Here is a 22,982-nt window from a genome sequence, read left to right on the forward strand (position 1 = left end):
GCATCACAAAGACAGAAATCACACAGGGCACAAGTAATGAAATGACATTTTTGCAGCCTCTATACTTGCATGAATGGGGAGGCAAAAAGAAGAAACAATTTGCCCCCTCTCAAAGGAGTATTGTGATTAAGATCATATGGTATGACCTAGAGCTTTCTGGATCACTATGTTCTTTCAGAACCTGAAGTGTGAAACTCTCAGAGAGCGCTGAGAGAACGCTTCGTCTTCATCGACATCAGTGCTTGTTTTGCATTGCTGACGTTATTAAGCTCCAGTAGCACATCGTATCATCCGCCTTTTTCTACATTTAGAAGCCAATTAAGACAAGAAAAGCTTGCATACATACAGTATGTTTAACTATATATGTGTTGTGTGGATTGTATTTCTTAGAGTTTCCCGCATGGATGATGTCCACTAAAACTAAACATCAAAGACGTTACTTCATAGAAAATGAATAAATCAACAGGAACTGCAAAATCAAAATAAAAAAGAAAATTAAAAAATCAGTTCTATTTAGATAATGCCAACAAATCTGACATCTGTCAAAAATATAATTTAAAGAAAACAACATTCAGTTTGTGCAGAGCTTTTCTGTTCTTCTATTTGAACTACTGGATACTTTCAGCACATGATAAGGGATCACAAGCACCAACTGCTTCATTTAATGGAGCAAAAACCAAAAAGGTCAGAAAGGACTGACCTGCCTGACTGACGTGTGTTCAGACGGCGAGGGTGAAATAGAATATTACACGAAACCCAAACATGCAAACTTATATCGGGGTGACCTTCGGCTGCGAGGAAGAAGTGAAAAGTTATGGCTCATCTTGTCATTAATTAGCTAAGTGTCTGTATATCTATGATTAAAAGAGAGAGGAGGAAAGAAAGAGGGTGATTTGAAGAGAGGGATTAAAAAATTGAGAGGCTTTGAGAGCCACAAAGGCTGCATATCCGTGCTTCACTTTGCCTGTAGGACACATTTACGGAACAACTGGCTGTATACTCAAGCTCCTTTAACATTCAGAGCCTTGTCACTGATGTTAAATTGCCTCTTCGGAGCAAGCAAATACTCAGGGAGCATATAGATTATATCAACTAGACAAACAAAAACTATTCATCTGTGTAAAGCCAGCACTTCCAAAAACTGAAGTGTTTCTGTTGAGATAAGAAGAGGCTGCTTCAGACGTCTTACAAGGTGTGCAAACAAAACATGATTCCGGTTTATCAGCTGCTTCATGTTGAGTTTTTTTTTTATTTTATTTTTAATCTGATCATGATGCACTGTTTATCTTGCACTGTGCCCGTCTTGTGTATGAGACAGTGAAAAGGCCAAGCCTGTTTTGCTGAGTAACAGTGGAGTTAGTCCTAATTAAAAGCAATGGTGCAAAGAACTCAGATACAGCCCCCTTGATGACACTAAGCAGATCGTTTAGATTATATATAATTATTGCAAAATGTCAAAGCAAAAAAAAAAACCCAACAACTCCTCGGTAATTAGGAATCAGCTTGTGAAAAAGCACAGTGGTGCCAATTTCCACCAGAGCACACCCATTTAGCAAATCAAATTGATTAAAGTCGCCTTTTTACACCTTTTTCACGTTACGTCTTATTGATGTGACTCATTATTTAGACTCTTTCAAGTCATTCTTTAATGGCACAGATGAAATAGGGATAATTTGTGTTACAGCGTTCCATTTCAAAACATTTATTTCCCCTCAAGATGAGCAGAGTTTAGACCCAGGGGATTTAATTATTCTCAAAAAAGCAGCACCCTTCAAAGCACAAGGGGGCCTGACTGACACAGACTGTCCGCTGAACCAATGCAAATGAACCTCTATTACACGGCGTCAGTCATTTGATTTGACTTGTCACGATGAGTAAAAAAGTGTCAATTATTATCTGTAACTTCAGCGATCACTTGTCTTCACTGCTTCTGATTAAAACAATATATAATTTTCCTCGGAGGGGTGGGATTCGTTTGCAACGCTCTGTAATTCAAACCTTTTGAATAACTTGGCTGATTGTCTCTCAAATGACTTTCCTGCCACAAGCAGCTAGTTTCACATTGTAAGAATCCAGGTTGTAATCCTCTCACATTCATTGAGAGGGAAGGAAAAAGCGGTGTTCAAAACATGATTTGATATAAAAGAAAGTTAAAGCAGTCCCACATGTGGAGCATCTATATTTACCCGTCCCCTCTCACAACAGCTGTACCAGTGCTGGAATCTGAGAGACAACAGAGGTGAGAGATTGCGAGAGTGTTTATCTCGCTTCTGTTCCGCTAATTCTCTCATGATTCTGACAATTTGAGCTTTAAGAATGAATTCATAGGTACTTCAACTCGCATGGAGGGTGCAGATAACTCTATTCTATTGAGATCTTTTGTTTCTTTTATGTAGGTTTATACATGACAAATACATCACCGATGTGTGTAAAAAGCACTTCTCAGATGTGAAATATGTTACAATATTGAATATATCTACGTGTAATGGCTCATACATTACAGCTGCATTCCAACATCGCAGCAATTCTTCTGCTGAGAGGCACAATGCCAGGGCTATATTTGATACAAGTTACAGGTCAAAAAATGGTAAAAGAGAAAACTAATTTCAGCTTTTTAAAAGGAAGGATTTGCTGCTTATTTCTATCATTTATGATAGTAAATTCAGTTCAATTCAGAGTTCAAAAAGAGAATTTGGATTGTTCAACGATTTTCTCTTTTTTGTGATACATGCTTTATGTGTGATTGACAGTAGACAGGAAGGTGAGAGCGAGGGCTATCGATCTCGGATGGTGTTGTTGCCTCAGACTGAATGCTAAAACAGGTTGCCACATATAACTGGGCAGCTGCTAATATATCTGAGCAGCCTGCTGGTGTGAAGTCTATGTGTGGGAAAAGCTGGACAGGATTCAATTCAGACTTTGTGCCGTGTTGAAAGTGATATGAAATGTCACTATATCCATCCTAGTAAGACTAGCCTCGTGACGTTAGTGTAAAAGTGACCAGAGTGCTTATTTGGACATGAGACCACCTTCCAGCAATGTAATGTAAAGTGCTACATTGTCTGAATTTCTACTCGAGCTACTTTAGAAGTTTAAATCCTCATCAGCGTCATTCATATCAGCTTTCGCTTTGGGAGTTTTTTCTCTTTTTTACTTTCAGCATTAACAGTGCCCTTGTATCACGCCTTGTGCTCGACCTATCTGGCAGCGCATCGGCTAATAAAATATTTAGCCTCTAATTGAAACCTTGTTTGGCGGTTAACACATTTTCAAAGTATTAGAAACAACCCCGGCCATGATTAATATACACCTGTCATATCTAATTACATTAATGCTGAAGAATGATTAGGTCTGTCTTGCTGTGTCTTCCACTCCCCCGCTACCACTCTATCACACTCCGTGCTCTTGATTAATGGATGTGAGGTGGCACATGACCATGTGGGGGATAAACACTAAGAGATGATATAAACAAGAGAGCACCCCGAGGCGTGGAAAAAAAAAACCCAAAAAAACCCAAAACATATTCCTGTTTTTTGCACTCAGGAACTGTTGCTAATGCGCATTTTTAATTATCTTACGATCTTTACATGTCATCATACAGCATTGCTGTTGGCTTCATTGAAAAAGGAGGGTTAAGACGTACAAGAGTCTAACAGAACAGCCTCGAGTAGGTCCAATTACTGTTTGACGGACGATAATGAGAAAGGCTGCACTTGTGACCATTTTAGATTTTCTGAGAGAAGACTCTGTGATTGATGTCTTGAAGGCGAAGCATGTAATTAGCGGTTAACATGCACAATTCAACACCAGTCTCTAAATAAATACGGTGGGAAAAAAGACGATGGTTGACAATTGAGTAATCAGGCCTCTTGAAAGGCTATCATTTGCTTGATTTTTACACACCCAGCAATCACCCTTTAGCTCTTACATGTTTGATTGATTGTAGAGCAGCTTTTCTGTTTTGAATATTGTGTCATTCATATACTTCAGTCTTGATTGGCTGCCATTATTGCAAGGACTCGACCACTGAAACACAGCACGGGAGCATATATAAGAAAAACTCTCACAGTCATATTTATTGCCGTATCTACAAGGTCAGACCCATGCGGGGCTTTACCTCCCGAGTTGTTATTTGTGTTTTGGCATTTTTAAAAAATTTTTCTGTCTTTCAGATCATGAGCGGATCGGGAAAGATTCATCCTACGAACAAGAGGGCAAGGTTCAGTTTGTGATCGACGCCGTTTACGCCATGGCTCACGCTCTACACAACATGCACAAAGATCTGTGCCCTGGAAAAGTCGGCCTCTGCTCCAAGATGGACACCATCAACGGCACACTGCTGCTCAAGTATATCCGCAATGTCAACTTCACAGGTAGATGCTTGTTAGCACCGTCCATTGTTCTCTACATATTAAAAATATCAAGAACATGAACAACCACCATGCAGGAAACACACTTATCACCAAGTATCCTTTTTTTATGGGTTCACCACCATACTCATGCAGAGGCCCTGTGAGTATACAGTGGTGTCCAATTATCAGGCTCCTGAATGTAAATTACTCCCAGCAACTATAAGCGGCAGAGATCCGTGGGAGGGTTGACAATCAGCAGCAGAAGGGTGCATTTTATCATAGTTGATGATGCGCAGGATCTGTGCTTTGTGGAAAAACTCGCCTCATCTTGTCAGCATTGAATTGCCCACGCAGAAGATCTCCGGCTTGAAGAGCACTGGCAAGAGTCGTAATTGTGCAAAAATTAGAGACCTAACAGAGTTAACACACAGCACCAGCAAAAAAAAAGGGCAACAACAGTTCCCTTTGGCTGTCCTATGCACACTTAAATTCTATTTTTTTTTTTTTTTTTTTTAGTGTTACTGGTGAATGAAGTGTGCAGCTATCTTTGGAGATGGAATAGGTATGAGTTAAATACACTAAGTAGGTATGAGGCAGGTCACAGGGCTTTGTCGCTCTCTATAACAGCACAAGCTGAACACCTAAAATGTAATGGAATTCAATACAATTGTGAAATGTAAATTTTAGGTTTTAATGTACACTTTGAACACCTGCATGATTCTGCAGCAGCGACACTTCAACATAGAAAGTAAGATCCGCTTTGAAAATCAATTATAGGCCTGCTAAAAAAAAAAAAAGCTAGGTACATGAGGAGGTCATGATGGCCACCAGTAAACGAACTGAACATGCTGGCTGGCGAGAATAGAAAAATAAATGTGCGTAGAACAGGGTCTAACTTAGTTCAGCCTTAGTGGTTATAACAACCAAAGCTAATTGTACATCAGATGAGTGGAAGGTCAGAGTGCTATCCATCGGGATGCAAAGCGAGCCGTGTGACACAGACTGAAACACACTCCACCCTCGCAGAAGATTATACACTAATGGACTTACTTCTATGACAATTAGAGAGTGGAATCTTTGGGGCAGCTATGCCACAGCAAGTATATGACAGGAATAATCTACAATAGATTCAGAAAAAAAATAATAAGAGAACTTCTGGAAGAGGAAAAACAACTTGCCCGTTGATGTTAGAAATGAGAGCTGAATTAGCCCACTCATTTAGGGTTTAGAGTTTATTTGAGGTATGTCATGATATGTGGGATAACGTGCAGTGTTCATGATGCACTGTGCAAGGTGCCACATAGTTCAGATGTTTATCCTTACGTGTCAAAATTGTGCTCATTTTGACAGTTTTGACTGCGTTTGTTTACTTTAAGACAAGTCGACTATACTTAGTTTAAAGCTTCCACATCATCCGTCCATCATTTGTAACTGCTTACCCTCTGCAATGTTCCAGGCGACTGGAGCCGATCCGAGCTGACAGGTCCACAGCGCTGACATACAGCCATTCACACTGACATTCACACCTGTGGGCAATTTACAGTCCCCAATTAACCCAACGTGCATGTCTATGGACTCTGAGAGGAAGCCAGAGTGCCAAGAGGGAACCAGCACAGACACAGGGAGAACATGCATACTCCACGTAGCCATGAAGTGAACCCAGGATCTTCTCGCTGTAATCGCTGCACCGTCATGCTGTCCTTTCCATACAATCACCAGGGAGTCATTGCGAAACATCCCTTCTACCAACAGTTAATATTGTTTTAACTGCCTCTTAACAACCTCGATGAATCAGTGATTCACTCGACCACGATGAGGTTCTCTAACCTTGACCAAATAGCTTCAGTGCCTAAAGCTGACCAAACCTTTTACTCGAGCATTTGGAGATCAGAAAACAGACACATGAGTCATTTTGTAATGGCCTTGTGTATATAAACAGTTATAACAAATAACACAGTCCTGCTAATAGGAGCATTAGATCATAAAAAGCTCATATTACCAGGGGTTGACAGATAATCAGCCCTGGCAGATTATCGGGCCGATATTTAGTGTTTTTTCCGATTATCTGTGTCAGTGATTTTTTTCCGTCAGATTGACGATAAATTAAGATAATTCGAAATATGCTAATTAGTACTTGAGTAAATTGTACTTTCATTTGATCAACTGCTGTTTGAATTTGGACAGAGAGATTTCAAATTTTACTGCAAATGAATTTCAGTCCACAATATCGGTTTTCAGTCTCGTAGATTTTTCTCATAATCTGTATCAGTATCTGCCCTGAAAAAAAGCCATGGTCTGGATGTTGTTTTAATTTCTTTTTGCATAATTTTGAGTGCATTTCTAAGTGGCTGTGGGAGTGAGGATGGGGAAAGTTCTTTCTTTAATCTCCGTTGAGAGGGAAGGCTCTCGGGTCAGCAACAGGATTCAAATGTGTTGCCAGCTAAATTGAGGGGATGTTGGAGAATATGCTCATAACTGATGAAGTGATGATTTTGGCATTTGCTTCCCCAGAGTTGGTTTGGTTCATATACTTACGTTAGAATGTTCGGAAGTAGACACAAAGTGGCAGGGGGACAAAGAAACGAAAATATGAATTACGCATGGATGGATGTTTTTGTACATAATGCAGTCAATGTAACAGTTATTGGGATGATTAAGGTTAACTTGACACTTGTGTTTGTAGCCGTTAGTGTTCATCCCTAATGGATATTGAAAGTAAACTCTGCAGTTCTCAGCATTGTTTTAAGGTACGCCCCATCTTCAAAGCCAGAACACTGTTGAGCTGTTGCTGAGTGTGCTTATTACTATGTAAACAGGTCAGTCCTCATTGGTGTGTAAGAAAAAAGTTGTATCCTGAAGTCACGTTTGTTTAGTTTCACGGGACGCTGTAGATCAATTTCCCCAGCAATAAATTGTTCATCTGAACTAGTGTATGGCAAGCGTTTGTGATAGATTGAATTCTTTATGCATTCCTTTATTCATTGTGTTACACTGTTACTGGAAGGCTTGTCAGCACTGAAGCCACAACAGGGACGGCCAGAAAAATCAATGCTGCACATTACCAGGATACTGTGTTGCTTTTAAGAGTCTTCAGGTGCAGAGACGTGGAGAACATAAAAGGTTTGTAGGAAAACAGCGGGATTGTCCATATGATCCCAGAGTATTCTGGGAATTGTCTACAGACATCCATGCTGACGAAAGGAAAAAGGAAACCCAAGCGCTATGTAATGTACTTGCATCTGATACCTATTGATGCATGGTACTGAGATTGTGATCCCAGTGATGCTTAACAAACACGCTGCTGGATATATTCAGAGTTCAAACTCAGCGGTACTCAGTGTTATTTTCCTGAGGACGTTTTGTTTTACAAAGTAAAAACCTGCCAGTTCAGCTGTGTTAAAAGTGTTGTGATTAAAGCTTGGCTGTAACCGGGTCATTTAAAGCCGACTGTTCATGAGGTTTGAGTACTAATTTAATTTGTTTCTAAATTAAGGAAGAAGTCAATCACAGGATCATACATTAAAGACAGTATATGGGAGAGCAGGAGTATTCAATGAGAGACAGAGCGAGGCCCGAACTACACATAGTAAAACAGTTCTGTTGAATATTAAACTGGGCGTACAGAACTGTGTCATGCCATGTACAAATAACAGCAGTCATAAGCTAACATTAGGCATGAGCCTCATGCTCAGCAATCTCTGCTGTAGTATCTGGGGTGCAGAATATGTCAGTCTCTTGCTGCAAAAAATATTTAAAAAACAATCCACAATGGCTCACTGGAATGTCCGTAAACTTGGGATAATAATGGAGATGACTGACCAATTTGTTAGAATAATAGGTAGTTACTTTTACATGGCTTTATTTAACAATTAGGTGAGGGGTAACAGGAAAAGGGATTAGAGAGAGAGGCTGGGAAGAGCTTGTAGCAAAGGGACGGATCAGTCAGAGTCGAACCTCGGACCACTACTGTGCAGCCTCTGTGCACAGCATGCGAGCTCTACAAGCAAAGCTACTGGGTGAATTTCCAGACAAATTTTTGTAAAAAATTCATAGTTTCAAAATATTGTCGAGCATAATAATTTGGCTGTCTACCTGCAGTAACCCTCCAATTGCAGAACCAGGCGGTGGAGTAATTTACTTAGACATTACTGACAGTAATTATGCCACATTAAAAATAAAAAGAGGTTATGCCCTGGATGTGTCGGCGAAAAAGGTCAACGCTGTTCGTACCAGTGCCAACAGCTAACTGTTAAATAATATAAAGAGTGTATCTGTTGCTTACTGATGGATCTTGCCTTTCCAGGAATCTAGGAATATTAAGCAGTACAAGACATTTACTGCTTATTATGTTTGTATGGTGCACTTTAAAAGACTGAGCCATTCCTGAGGTCAGTGTCATAGGGGGGCGTGAAACACTGAAGAGATAATCAACCCCAGCATTGGCCCTCAACTCTGCCCCACTGAAAGACTAATAGCCATGTAACCTGAACTCCATTCAGAGTAGAGGTAAATCACAGTCTCTGACAGCTCTGACTCGTGGTATTTTTTAAATAACTGCTTTGCATTTAAGAGGGAGGGGTGGTAATTCAGTTTTTCTTAAACCATGTGTTGTTGGGTTCATAGCAAATGCCCTCATCAAAAATAGTAATTTCACCGAAGCCACCTCTGTTCAATTTCAGAATCTGTATCATATTTTGATCAGCATTTATACAACATTTGTAAAATACATTAGACTTCTTGTGGCTCTGGTTAATGGCTTTTAATTGACTGAAACTGCCTTGTTTAAAACTGCAAATGTGACATCCTGAAAATGACTGTTTAGTTTGAATATATTATCAATTCTTAAGGGAGGCAAAGTAGAGCTTTAAATGTGCCTCCCTCGATAAACAAAAAAACCACTGGGACGATTTAGACAAATCATGAGGCACAAAATGAAAATGCTAATTTCAGGGCTATTGTCACAACTGCAGTGAATAACTAATTATGTTTAAATGTGTGATAACTGGCTCTCATTTTATTTGAAAATACATGTTAGTATTAACACTGTGCCGATTGAACACTGCTCTGGAAAATGTCCTGTGTTGTCTTTACACAATAAAGTTAATTTCATTCCTACATGATCGACTGCCAAAATGACACGTATGACTTTTTCTATGACAACTCGTACTCCAACATGTGACTGTTGGAGAGTACCAGCGATAGTTGAACCGGTAACGAACTTCATTGTTGCACGGTTAAAGTTTGCAAAAAAAAGTCGCAGCTTAGGTCACTTGGTTAGGTTAAGGCACAAAAAAACAAGTTGTTTTACTTGTTTCTACTTTTTGGGAAACAAATTAGTGAGATTCAAGATAAGATCAAGATTGTGTTAAAGATACCTTACGTATATGACGATAGTTAAGTACATTCTGTACGTTAAATTAACTCACAGATGACATTTGGTTTCCTGTGGGACACAAACAGCAGTCTCTTAATTGAAAGTTCTGTGCCTGTTTAAAACTACTTGGCAAGGTTATGGCAAAAAATCGACATGGAAAGATTCCAGATAAGATCATGGTTTGGGTTAAATATATATGCATACATGACTTTATTTAATTACATCATGTAAGTTTAATACTCACTGATTACTTATGGTTCATACGGGGCACCATTAGTAGTCTCCTGAGTGAAAGCTCTGTCGTTGTTTGCCCCAACCACCAACCCCATCCTCCACCATGTGTGGACTGTCGCTCTCATAGTACATCTCCCAACTTCCTCCTTTGCTCCTCTCATTATCACTATGGCCACTAGAGGTTGTTTCCCAACAATAACATAATTATGGGTTGTACTAAGCTGTTTACATGGACGACCTATACGGCTGTTTTACTGGTGTGGGTCGGCTGGTTAATTCAGCTTTCGAATCATTAATTGAGAGTCTTGCATACACACAAATGCACAATAAGTTTGCATATTTAGAGTCAAATTAACAGGCAATTTTACCGTGAGCGTTTTATTTTCAGTGCATGGCATGTGTGCAGGGCTGCAGCCGATAGCAGTAGATTGTTTTTCCTAGAGTGCATGGCTTTCTTTCCTTGGACTTATCTTGGCCAGTGTTTACTCAGAAATATGACCTGGATATTAAATATGCTCCTTGCTATTTTTTCACTGGCTGGGCATGAAACTTTCAACACCTTCTTTGCAAGTTAAGGGGTGAAACGAATCGATTAAGGCAATCAAATTAGTAGAAACATACATCCCCCTCAATTCCCTCTATTGCTGAGATGAGCAAGAAAATGTTCATAATTGCACATGACCGCCTGCTGCTGTCTTTGTTGACATGCCCTCCAGATAATTCCGCAAGATGATAGCAATGCAGTTAAATCCTTTACATTTTTGATTATGCCTCTGATACACACAAATCTGCAAGAGGGAGAAAGCAATTTCTGGTCTCACAGGTTTCCAACTCTGATTCACAGGTGCAAACAATAATCAACAATCGATACTGTGACCTTCCTATTAAAAGGAACAAAACACTCAATTAATAAGTTGTTCATTTTTTTTCTTATGACAGAGGAGAAAGTAATCAATACCTGCGAAACATGAACAACTCTCCTAAACACTGGAAAACCCAGTGATGTAGCTACTACAGCTTCTACTGTACACAACATCCAGTATTAACTGCGGTTAGTTAATACTGGATGTTGTGTACAATATAAGCAGCAAAAAGTAAAAAATCCATCTGCTAGTTAACTAAGGACATGTATTTTGCACTTGTCAACCCACTTCAACATGTTACAGAATTGCTGGGTATAAGAGGAATGCACTAAAAGAGAGAGGGTATGCTTGGTAGGAGAAAATAGACGGAGATGGGGATGCTAATAATGGTCCTTTCCTCGGAAACAATCTGTGGTGGGCTCTCATCATTAAATCTGTGAATTCTCGTCCCCTCACACCACAATTTTATAACAAGTTGTGAAGCTGGAGAGGGGTTTTGTAGGTTGGCTCAGAAACGGGCTGCAGAGAGACCTCAAAGTGGTGATCAGAATCAGTGCTGTCATTCATTCGCACTCTGAGTGGGGACCTTGTGGATATGGGGCAATAAGCAGAATGAAGGAGTGTGAAATGATATGGGAACATGAACAGACAGCAGCTCTGGCCCTCCTCAAAGGACCAGGACAACATGGCTGTCAACATCTATTTCGCTCCCATCATTAACACTATAACAGCAATGGCTCGAGCCCCCTCGCAGCCTCATGTAATCTCAGAGCATTATGAGAATAACAATATGAGTTTTCACTGTATTGTTTAGCACTGGAGTTTAGCTCTGACTCAGCTCAGTCAAAGCAACATTATGCAAGAATTGGTATTTTTCACTATTTGGCACCCCTACAATTGCAATTCACTCATACACCACTGTCATTAATATGGACAGCTGAACTTGTGCATCGGTAATGACTGATGATTGTTTATGATCCAAAACTACACAAGACAATTGCTATGCTAACACACCCGAACCTCAAGGAAGTGCAACAACAAAAGACATAGCAAGCTAGCTAATATTAGTCCAACAGCAAGAGGTCCACCTCAGCACCTCCATCAACCCACTCCTCTGTTTCTTTACTTGTCGCGGTGTCCAAAGTGCCTGCCTAGCCGGTTCATTGCTTTTTTTGTATGGCTCGAGTTGTGGTGCCCATTCCGGTGCTGTTCCCCCACCAGCATGCCCCACTCAGGGTCTGGAAAAGTCCTCCACCAGGTTGTCCAAAACTCCTGTGCTAATGGTGTAGACACCAACTATCCCATCACGCCATGCTCACAGCCCAGTGACATGAACTAATGAGCTAGTGGCAGCTACAGTTAGCAGCAGTTAGCGGTTACTTTAGCAACAAGTAAAGCTATCTGCTCATCAGGAATCTTGAGGCAGAGCAGCTGGAGGACATCTGGGGAAAACCAGAAAAGATTCTATCCATAAGATATGATTAGTAACAACAATAACTTTTTCTTTGTCGTCCTCAGGAATTGCTGGCACTCCGGTGATCTTCAACGTGAACGGAGACGCGCCTGGCCGCTACGAAATCTACCAATACCAGATCACGAACAACACCACAGAATACAAGATCATCGGCCATTGGACAGATCAGCTCCACTTAGATGTAAGAATATTATAAATGTTATTTCAAATATGTGTGGAGGAGTGTATGCCTGATTTGTCTCATAATCTGAGTGACAGATTTTTGTGCTGGTCATTCTGCTTCACATCCACGTCAGACTTTTAGAATCAGCCAAAATGACTCATCAGCTTTTCCCATATTTGGCTGTTTAGCATGTCATTACCAATTCAAATCATTTGGTCTTGACAAGAAAATGCAAACAGCCCATGGCAAAAAGAGAAAAAATAAAACAATCTATATCTTCGCCGAGTGGAAAGATGGAAATGTTTTAAATAGAATTAGAATATTAAAAGATAAGTTAAATGGCAGACGGCTTGAAACCCAATGTTTGTGACAGTTATTTACAAGACAAACAAGCAATGAACTGCACCCTTCATTAATTAGGATGAGAGTCAACATGATCAAGTATTTTCTCTTTTGAGCCTATGTACCACTCACCTGTCAATCATTTTATGTGAGAATTACATAAACTCTAACATTGGCACACATAGTAGAGCTGATAACTATTATCAAATAGTATGCAGCCAGACAGAAATAATAATAATAATAATAATAATAATAATAATAATAATAATAATAATATAAATAAATAAATAAATAAATAATAATATAATAAATCATTTTCTTTATGTTTGACTTTTGAATTTATAATCATAGACTAACAGCAGCTTCAGTTCATTACAGAGTGTGCTGTGCAGTTTTTCCCATTTCTACTCACAGAGGAATGCTCATTTGAGTAGGTCTACAATGGTGTAGAAAGAGAATTATATCTTTTTGCATCAACCTCATGTTGACATTTACTGTTATTGCATGATACCAAGCCAGTTTCCTCTTCACATACATACTGTATACATATGCATGGAGCTCAGCATCCATAGTGCTGCATATGTTTACATCAAAACTGCATTGTTTTAAATGCCAAACGTTGTTAGAAAACAATGTATAATGCATCATTTCTGTTCTCATGAATTATTTACACATTAGCCCCCCCCCCGCCATTCTCATTACATAATTTAGGTACGTCATTAGATTATTGCAGACATCAAGGTTCTAAGTTACTGCTGCAAACAGATCAACTCACAAGCATCAAGTGCACGGCGAGACCTCTTAGGAAAATCAAGAATTCCATATGGAAATGTTTTTTAAGACACAAATCCAATCATCTAAATCATCCAGATGTTTACTGGAATGATGAATGCGACTGAAGATTCTCTGTCCCTTTCCGCACGCCATTTTATTTAATAAGGCCTCTGAAGAGAACTGCCTCGTAATAAAAACAAATAACGTCAGTGCAACGGCACAGGCAGAGGATTCTGCACTGCACTGTGTGGAGACGGCAGAACGACTCAGCTTGACTCTATTTACTTATCTCTCCTTCATTAAGTGCAGCATTCCTTGGAAGTAATTAAACAGCAAAGTTGTTTCCAGTTGAGTTATAATTCGATGACTTTACACAATGATGTCTCGATAAGAAAGACTTCAGCTTTCATGTGGTGAATATCCCATTTACAGTTGTGATTCTTTTCATTCTCGCACACACTTCTGTATGGTAACTAAACTGCTAAGTGTTAATTGAATTGTGTGCCCATGCATGTTGCACGTTGTTTACTATGTAACTAGTATAACAATATGCAGTGAATTATTTTCTTTTTGGTTTCCTGCTGTAATGATTTGCATAGCAGTTTTCACCTTGAGTTTAAGTTATAAGGATGTGTGTATGTGAGCAGCATGGATAGTTTTTTTTAGGTGGGGTGTGATCAGTTTTGCAAATTTCTCCCCTCTTCCCTCCAGACCAATGAGATGCAGTGGCCTGGTGGAACACAAGAAGTCCCTTCTTCTATATGCAGCCAGCCCTGCCGTCCCGGGCAGCGCAAAAAGACCGTCAAGGGAATCCCGTGTTGTTGGCACTGCGAGAACTGTGATGGTTACCAGTATCAGGCAGACACGTACACCTGCAAGATGTGTCGCTTTGATTTGCGGCCTAATGAAAACCACACTGGCTGCGATCCCATTCCCATTGTCAAGCTGGAGTGGAGCTCCCCGTGGGCAGTCATCCCTGTCCTCATTGCTGTCCTCGGCATCATGGCCACTCTGTTTGTTGTCGTCACCTTTGTACGCTATAATGATACGCCCATTGTTAAAGCATCGGGCCGAGAACTGAGCTATGTGCTGTTGACGGGTATTTTCCTGTGCTATGCGACTACATTCCTCATGATCTCCACTCCCGATGTGTTTGTATGCTCCCTGCGAAGGATTTTCCTTGGCCTGGGTATGAGCATAAGCTACGCAGCGCTGCTCACCAAGACGAATCGGATCTACAGGATTTTTGAGCAGGGCAAGATGTCGGTCAGTGCCCCTCGCTTCATCTCCCCAGCCTCTCAGTTGGTCATCACATTCAGCCTGATATCCGTGCAGCTCCTTGGGGTGTGCATCTGGTTTGGCGTTGACCCGTCACAAGCCATCATCGACTATCAGGACCAGCGTACAGCCAATCCTAAAATGGCCCGTGGCGTTCTGAAATGTGATATATCAGACCTGTCCCTCATCTGTCTGCTGGGTTATAGCATGCTGCTGATGGTCACCTGCACAGTTTACGCCATCAAGACCAGAGGGGTTCCGGAGACGTTCAACGAGGCCAAGCCCATCGGCTTCACCATGTACACAACCTGCATTGTGTGGCTCGCCTTCATTCCCATCTTCTTTGGGACTTCACAATCAGCAGAAAAGGTAAGGATTCCTTTTCAGATGTGGTGGAGAAAAAAAAATAACCATCCAAGTTTCTTTCGTTTGAAGGTGCGTGTTTAACTAATTGGCATGGGTGATATCCAAAATTTTATAAAACAATGTTGTTCTGTCCAAATATTGCAATACACAATATTATCGTCGTCAGGATGAGGGATGGAGCATCAGGGTTTTTTTTTTTTTTCCAATCATATAATTTATATTTATATTATTTTACTATGAATTGACATCCTGATCACTTCTTTACTTCTTCATTCTCAGCAGTACACATAGTACTTTTTTAATAACAAGAACATATTAAATAGGACCTTTTATATTAGATGTATAGAAAGTGCAAGTATAATGCAAAAGACAAGGTCATCTGTCATATTTTAGGGAGGAAAATCTTCCGATAACCAATATATTGGCTGATGCAGCTTCACCTTATTTACAGAGAGCACCATGGCAGCTAATCAATTCAATTCAATTGTTCATGTTCGATTTCAGTTTTCCATGTGGAGTTGTTGTACAATTACCATGCCCCTTATTGTGAAGAAAATGACCATTCAAATTTCATTTGTTGAACATCAGCCTCTTGTGTTTGTGGATGCTGCCACTATTCATCATGAGATGATGGGCTTTGTGCTCCACCCCAGGGATTACAAGGCTTTTTCGAGACTAGAGAAAATAATTCATTCACCTCAAGTTTGCTTGGATATGTTTTCTTTAATTGTGTTTCTGTGTGTGTGATTGACTCTGCCTCACTGGGTGGGAATACCAAGTAGTCAATCACTCCACATTCATGCACACAGAACTAGATAACGTGTGTTTGTGAAGTAGCATAAGAATCACTCTGGCTGTTAATGTTTCTTGTCAGTAGAAAGTGAATCACAAATCACCTCTTACAAGTGCTAATTTTGAGGCTGCTCGACGCAGATGTAGTGGAAGCGGAGAGTGGAAATGTGAAGCTACCAATCACAACAGAAGCACTATTATGGGAATGTGAAGTCACTGCATAATAACAAGTTTAATAGCAGCCTTAAAATTTCTGCCAGCATGAAATAGTGTGTGTTAAAAGGCAAGGTAATGGGTAAGTTTGCACGGACATTTGATACCATCAGAATGAGAGTAGAGGCAAAAGCTTAAACACCTATTAAAATATAAAAAGTGTTTCATGGACAAAGGCTGCAGGGGGAGTTATCCTTTTACAGAGGGACACAGTCTCTGTTCTCCACAGTTTGAGTCAACCATAATATTAATAATAGTATCCAGAGACTATGCTGCTTCCTGCACATTAACAATTTATGAATAATGTAAGAAACTGTGTGCCATGTTCAATTCTGTAAAACAAACAGCAAGACAACTCAAAAAGCTGAATTTGAAACATTTGAAATAAGCTTGGGACGGTATACCATTCTGTTCCGAATGATATGTGGTCGCTTGGTCACCTGTCAACGATATGAATACATGATGATTCTCGATGCATCTCGATGGAACTCAATCTATTGCATTCTCAGTTTTCTATGTTAATACACATGGCTACTTATTCATCAGTTAATACAAGCGGTCAGATGGTGGATCTAATCAAGCTAATCTGGGTACAATGTGTGAGGTGGACCCTTGTTCATTCCTAACTTCGTACAACTAACTTGAATAGAACAACTGAATTGTGCTCTTCCTTTAGTCTTTCCAAATTCGGCCAAATGGATCAAACTTTGATTTCAGGTTGTGAATGCTGAAAAATTTGGTTTGGCAACTTCGTCAAATAAGTGAGATACATCTGGAATTCCTATCTACGGAGAAAATCCTTTCAAAAATGAGACAACAACAATATAAAAACTGCATCTTTAGCACCAAATTCAATGTAAGAGAGCAATGTTGTGATCAGCATCTGTCGAATATATATATTTTTTTTAACTAAATGCTTTGTTGATGCATCAGTGCAGATTCTACTGGAGCCATGTAAACAGAGACGCTTCCAAACCTCTAGTTGTTGCCCAAAACATGATTTGAGCCACTTATTTCTGTACTTTTTTGATGGTGGACTGTAGAACATGTTGGCAGGACACTGTAGCTAGAAAAAAAAAAAAATCATCTGCCAGCCTGTTTAATCCAGCATATGGATACTCAGTTTAAGGTTTTGGGGAAGTTTAGATTTTTGATGTAAACAGCTCTGTTTAAGCTCTGTTCTTCACTTGCATCGCTGCCACTGAAAAGCAGGAAAATGGTATGGGAAACAATTCTCAGAATCACAGGTTTTTTTTCCATCTAATCCAAATGGTGTGCACACACAAATTGAAGTATTGCTATGTTGATATTACAAAGAAACAACACTGGAACAGTTGACTCTTAAATAAAACATTGGATAGTCTAACTGTTAAAGAACTCTCAAAACTAAACTATTTCAAGAAGATCCCCCTGTTTTGATTTTACTGTTTTCAGAAAAGGAATGTACTTTTATTTCCATAAATTCTATCCTATCGTCCTACACACACCTTTAAATATGATTTTTGTTTTTTTACTGAAATAATCATTACTCTATAACAAAACGTATTCTGTGGTGTACATGATCTGGTCCCTTTAAATTGTGTTGTCACCTTCTTTAGAAACACTGTTGTGTAACCATTTTTTGAATCAAACTAAATTAGAGTTATTGAACCTTCTCTCACAGCAGGAGGGTGACTCGTCATGGCGTGGAAAGCACAAGTGTTACTAATATCATTAACGATGGCTTTGTCCTCGTCAAGTGTCCCAGTAATGCCGTGACAGTTTGACAGCGAGCCAGCATGCACAACTCCAGGACCGCGGAAGTGAAGCAGCTACTTTAAATAGAATACAGATGCGTCTTTCTAAAGGAAATGTAGGCATTAGAATATTTAATAATTTAATGTAATATTGTTTTTATTCAACCAACCCTAAAAAAAAAAATAAAAAAAAAAAATGATGCGAGTAGATGGATTTGGAAGTGCTGTGGAAGCGTGTTCTTGTTCACATGCTTTGCATATAGGTAGAGACAGCTCTGGCAGCTGCCTGGACAGGGGATGTGATGCCTGGTGACAAAAAGGAGCAATCCTGCTTCCAAGAAACTTCATAATGGCTTGGCCCGCTGAGTTTTCTGTCCCCAGCCTTGTTCCCCTCGCTGTGCCGATGGAGCAGATTGGCAATCATATCGGCGTGTCAGGGAAAATTCATGACACCGGGGCCGATGGAAGTGGACAAGGGTCTTGGCTCCCCCTCGCAGAGTGACTCCTCTCTGTACTCCAGAGGGGTAGCAATATTGTTCCCAACTCACCCCGGGCCACGTGTAATCTTCTCAGGAGATTACAACACTCCCCCCCTCCACCACCAAGGAATGCTCATGTTCTACTTGCAGTGTGATGGAATACAAAGCCCCCTCACTTCAATTTGACATCTTTTTTTTTTTTTTTTTTCCTTAACTGACATGGCTTCAGGGGGTTTAATTTGCGCAGGGCTTCCCTATAGCTTTCATTACATCAACATGTATCACAGGGGGCTGTCAATTCTACTTCAAGATAATGTTGCAGACGTGGTACTGTATGCTTACACCTCAGATGGCCTGAAGAATGCTACACTCACTGCTCCTCAATGTCATGATGTAATTTCAAATATTATAGATGATGCCGGATTATTATTACTGGGCGTTTAGCGACAGATGAGACGGAAAAGATTTTAAGAGGAAATGTATGAGCAACTGGAAAACGAGAAGATAAATGTTGTTCAAGCTAACACGCAAACAACATATGTCAACTCACCACGTCGGCAAACATAATTTATAACTGTTGACATGCTCGCGGGTTGAAGGCCCCGTGGGTTATTCTCATGCCAAAAGACTCAGTCATTTGCGATGTCTGGTAAATGTAATGTCGGACAAACCCCTAGGCGACTCTGTTTGAAGGATGTCTGCCAGCTGTGTTTTCACTGTACTCTCGTCTTGTGTTCATCAACTCCAGAGGACCTCAGCAAATTTCAGAGGCAACGGCGACTGTTCTCTGCTGCCTTTGTTTTCAAATGAAAACCTGAAGTAGGAAGATCAAATGTATTACTGTGATGATTCCTATTGTGTTTGTTAATGGAGGCGCATTCTTAAACACTCTTAGAGCAGGTCATCAGCGACTGATCACAGGGTTGGCGGGTCGATCCCCACCTCTTTAACACGTCAAAGTGTGTTTGGGCGAGACACTGATGGGTTTGTTCCACAGTCACTGGGGATGCACAAGCCAGCGCATACATAAAATGCTGGTCCAAAGCCAGTATAAATGGGGAGGGTTGCATTAGGAATGGCATCTGGTGTAAAAAAAAAAAAAAAAAAAGCTTATGCCAGATCTAATATGCAGATAACAAAAAAAAATCTGACCCGCTGGGTTGGGCGGGCCGGTTTGCCAAACAAGATGGAAACAGATGATCCACTGTGGCGGCTGAAAGAAGAAGTATACTCTTAAACTGAGGGAATTGTGTTTTAATATTTTATTTTTTGCTTGGTGTGGTTGATAATGTAGGGCATTTAATATGAGTGTGTGTGTCAATATCAAATAAGATCTACTTGTTTTATTTTTCACAGTTACCGACTCACCACAGTCCCTACATCAACAAATCAGAGCTGGACTGCGTCTGAGCGCTGGCAAGATTATCATAAATGGAAAATCACTTGCAGGCACCTTTAATATGCTGTGGGATGTTCCTCTCCGACCCCCAGTTGTTGCCTGTAGCCATACAGTATATCTGCTACCCAGCTGTGAGTTGCAGCTGTCACTGGCATTAAAAAAAAGCACATAGTCCTTATGCTGTTGTTCAACACCTCGGGGCAAAAACATCTATATTCAGACTGCATAGACACCCATCAGGGGTCATATCTATTAGTCGCACATTAGAAGTAAACAAACAACAATGAAAGCCGAGCTCAGGAGTCATGAATACAGCAGATATAGACAACATGAGCAGAGGATACTGAATGCCATGTGTGAGGGTTATGTGATACTGTGTGACCTGCAAAGTTCTCCTCCATAACGAGGAGTATTTCATAGGGTAACGCATGCATTGTTTTAAATGCAGCACTTTAAATGCACCAGTCCTTTGAAAGCAATCACATACCCAAAAACTATTCCTGCAGCTCTGGTAGAAAATTAGCTCTCAGAGTAATGCATTTGAGTCAGATTTTCTTTGATGGTCTAAATTCACACTGCGCAGCCTTTAAGTAGCACAACCTTCATTACTGTGTGCTCAGCTTAACCTCAGATTCTAAAACTAGGACATCAGTCAGTGTAACCTCAATAAATGATTCTGTTTTTTTATGTGTCTCCGCTACCTCCTTCCACAATGCAGATGTACATCCAGACCACAACCCTGACCATCTCTGTAAGCCTCAGTGCGTCGGTCTCTCTGGGAATGCTCTACATGCCTAAGGTCTACGTCGTTCTCGTCCACCCAGAGCAGAACGTACCCAAGCGCAAGCGCAGCCTGAAGGCTGTGGTCACCGCAGCCACCATGTCCAACAAGTTCAACCCGAAAGGTGGCCTGAGGCCCAACGGAGAGGCCAAGTCCGAACTCTGTGAGAGTCTTGAAACACAAGGTTGGTATCACGCCTGACGGAGCATTTAGTAGATGAATGAAATGTGTTCCGGTGGAGTCAAACCAGGAGTTGATTTTATTCTGCTGAGCTGTTTCTGTGTAAAGTACTGGCAGTTATAGAATACACATGTCTTCTCTAAAACAATGAGCTCCTTTTGTGTCAACATTATTGATGGCAGTGTTATTTTGCACTTCATTGGTTCTGGAAATTAGCAAGTCTTACGTGAGCATGCAAAAAATTAGGCTGCCATCTCAGAGCCATATAAAGTGATGTTGTACTATGTTTTCCTTTTTTTACGAGCATGAGCCGTTGTAGATGACAGAACTGTGTGAATAATTAGAGATGATGAGAGTGAGTTCAACATAGCCTCTGGCTAGAATAAGAGTTGGGTTTTCCCAATTGCCCATTACTCACCAATCAATGGAGTGGAATCAATTATTAATCAATGGACGGTGACACTAATGCTTATAGCCTGCAATTTATTAACTCATGAATGTCCAAAGTGGACTTCTATCATTTCCCTTTCAGCACCTGAAGTACTGGCTGAGCTCAGCACAAATCCATTTTTCAAAATCAGTCAAAGAATGAGGCTCCAGCACGAGGTTTTGTTTTGTCTAAGATTCTTTTCTTATTTTCTGATAAACTTATTCTTGTATCTTTTTTTTCTATTAAGGCATGATAAATGTATGAAATCTTTTTTTTTTTTTTTTTTTTTTTTTTGTATTGTCATGTACATAAAGTTAGTGTCTTGGCAGTTTCCACAGCAAATGTTGTGTTTCTGTTTGTGTTTTTTTTTACTCTTCTTACAACTATTCCGGTTGGGATGCTGTGCAAAATGTAAAAACAGAATCCAATCATTTATAAAGGAAATGCGTTTATAAACAAGTGTTTCCGAGCTATACACTCATGTTTCACACAGTGGTGAAGCTCACCACGGCCTCACTCGTGAGTGACTGAACCGTTTGAGGATGCCTCTTTCGTACCCAATGCTCCAAACAGGTGTGGAATCTTTTGGTACCAACTTGTTTGAGAAATTGTTGCTGGCATCAAATGTAGAATAGGCAAATATTTACAAAAATCAAAGACGTTGATTAAACATCCTAACTGTGTACTCTACTTTTGAGTGCAAGTCAAAAGAGAAAAGCAAATTGTCATATTCTGTTTGAGTTTTACACAGCACCCCAACTTATTTTAAAAAAATCAGGGAGTAACTTTTCTTTTTCACGCCAGGATAATCCTGCATTTTGACGACGGGGAGCAGAAAAATAATTCCATTCTCACTAACTCTCACCACACCGGATTTGTGAATCAGGAGATGTGACAGGGGTGCCCACACTAGTCTGATTTTGAAAAGGGACCAAAGAGACCCAGTGTTGGAAAAAGACGACATTTCAATCACCAAGATAAAGTGTATGAGTAGGAGGTCCCTGTGTGGGGGCAGACTTGAATCCAATCAAGCAACCCAACATGTTCTGATTACTGAAAGTCCCAAATCTATACTCTGACAAGCTGAACAGAACAGAATGATGTGTATTAGGACCAAAAAGCCTGTGCCCACACTTTGCATGTATGTCTTTTTTTCCGACCTAAAAACTGAGTGGTTGTATCTTATCCAGTTACAGAATGCTTTCATAGGTGCTGAATCTCACACTCTGGTTTGAACTGTGATTCTAACAACTGCTCTTTGTGCTTATGTGTCAGACTGTGTTGAGGGAGGGGAGCCCTGTGAGGGACTTTAGACTCTCAGGTAACCCCATTAGAAATTGACTTTGACCTTTTATTATTATTATCTGTGAGCACTTGTTCATTTTCTGCTAATGTGCACAACAACACCCCGTGCCTGCCTATACTATGCACAAAGCATCCCCGGCTGCCTCTGGCTAAAAGCACAGCACCCCGCCCCCCTTGTGAATGGCACAAGGCAGTAATCTAACCCTCACGAATCCACCCATGACCAACAGACATAAACTTGGATAGACGAAATTGGTGTGTGGTGCCGTAAAAATGACCAATCAGCATGGCAAAGCCTGTTAATGTGGGAAGATGACACCACTCTGCCTGAGTGCATGAGACAAGCGATAGCCATGTGTCCCCCGTAATTTGTTTCCCTGTTGACAAAAGAAGGAATTTGTGGTAATGGGGCAACAACAACAATAAGAGTGAACAGAAAAAGACAGA

The 22,982-nt window shown here is 40.3% G+C and overlaps 1 protein-coding gene across 1 annotated transcript in view; it reads left to right on the top strand.

Moving 5' to 3' along the window:
- LOC119023374 (metabotropic glutamate receptor 4-like) overlaps positions 1-22,982 on the top strand; it is a 194,465-nt gene that overhangs the window by 166,004 nt on the left and 5,479 nt on the right. Inside the window, exons 7-10 of the mRNA XM_037105261.1 lie at positions 4,173-4,373; positions 12,342-12,478; positions 14,288-15,223; positions 20,558-20,804. Coding sequence (XP_036961156.1) covers positions 4,173-4,373; positions 12,342-12,478; positions 14,288-15,223; positions 20,558-20,804 — 1,521 coding nt within the window. The remainder of the gene's footprint in view (positions 1-4,172; positions 4,374-12,341; positions 12,479-14,287; positions 15,224-20,557; positions 20,805-22,982) is intronic.

Source organism: Acanthopagrus latus, chromosome 7 (assembly GCF_904848185.1).
Source record: "Acanthopagrus latus isolate v.2019 chromosome 7, fAcaLat1.1, whole genome shotgun sequence".
NCBI lineage: Eukaryota > Metazoa > Chordata > Actinopteri > Spariformes > Sparidae > Acanthopagrus > Acanthopagrus latus.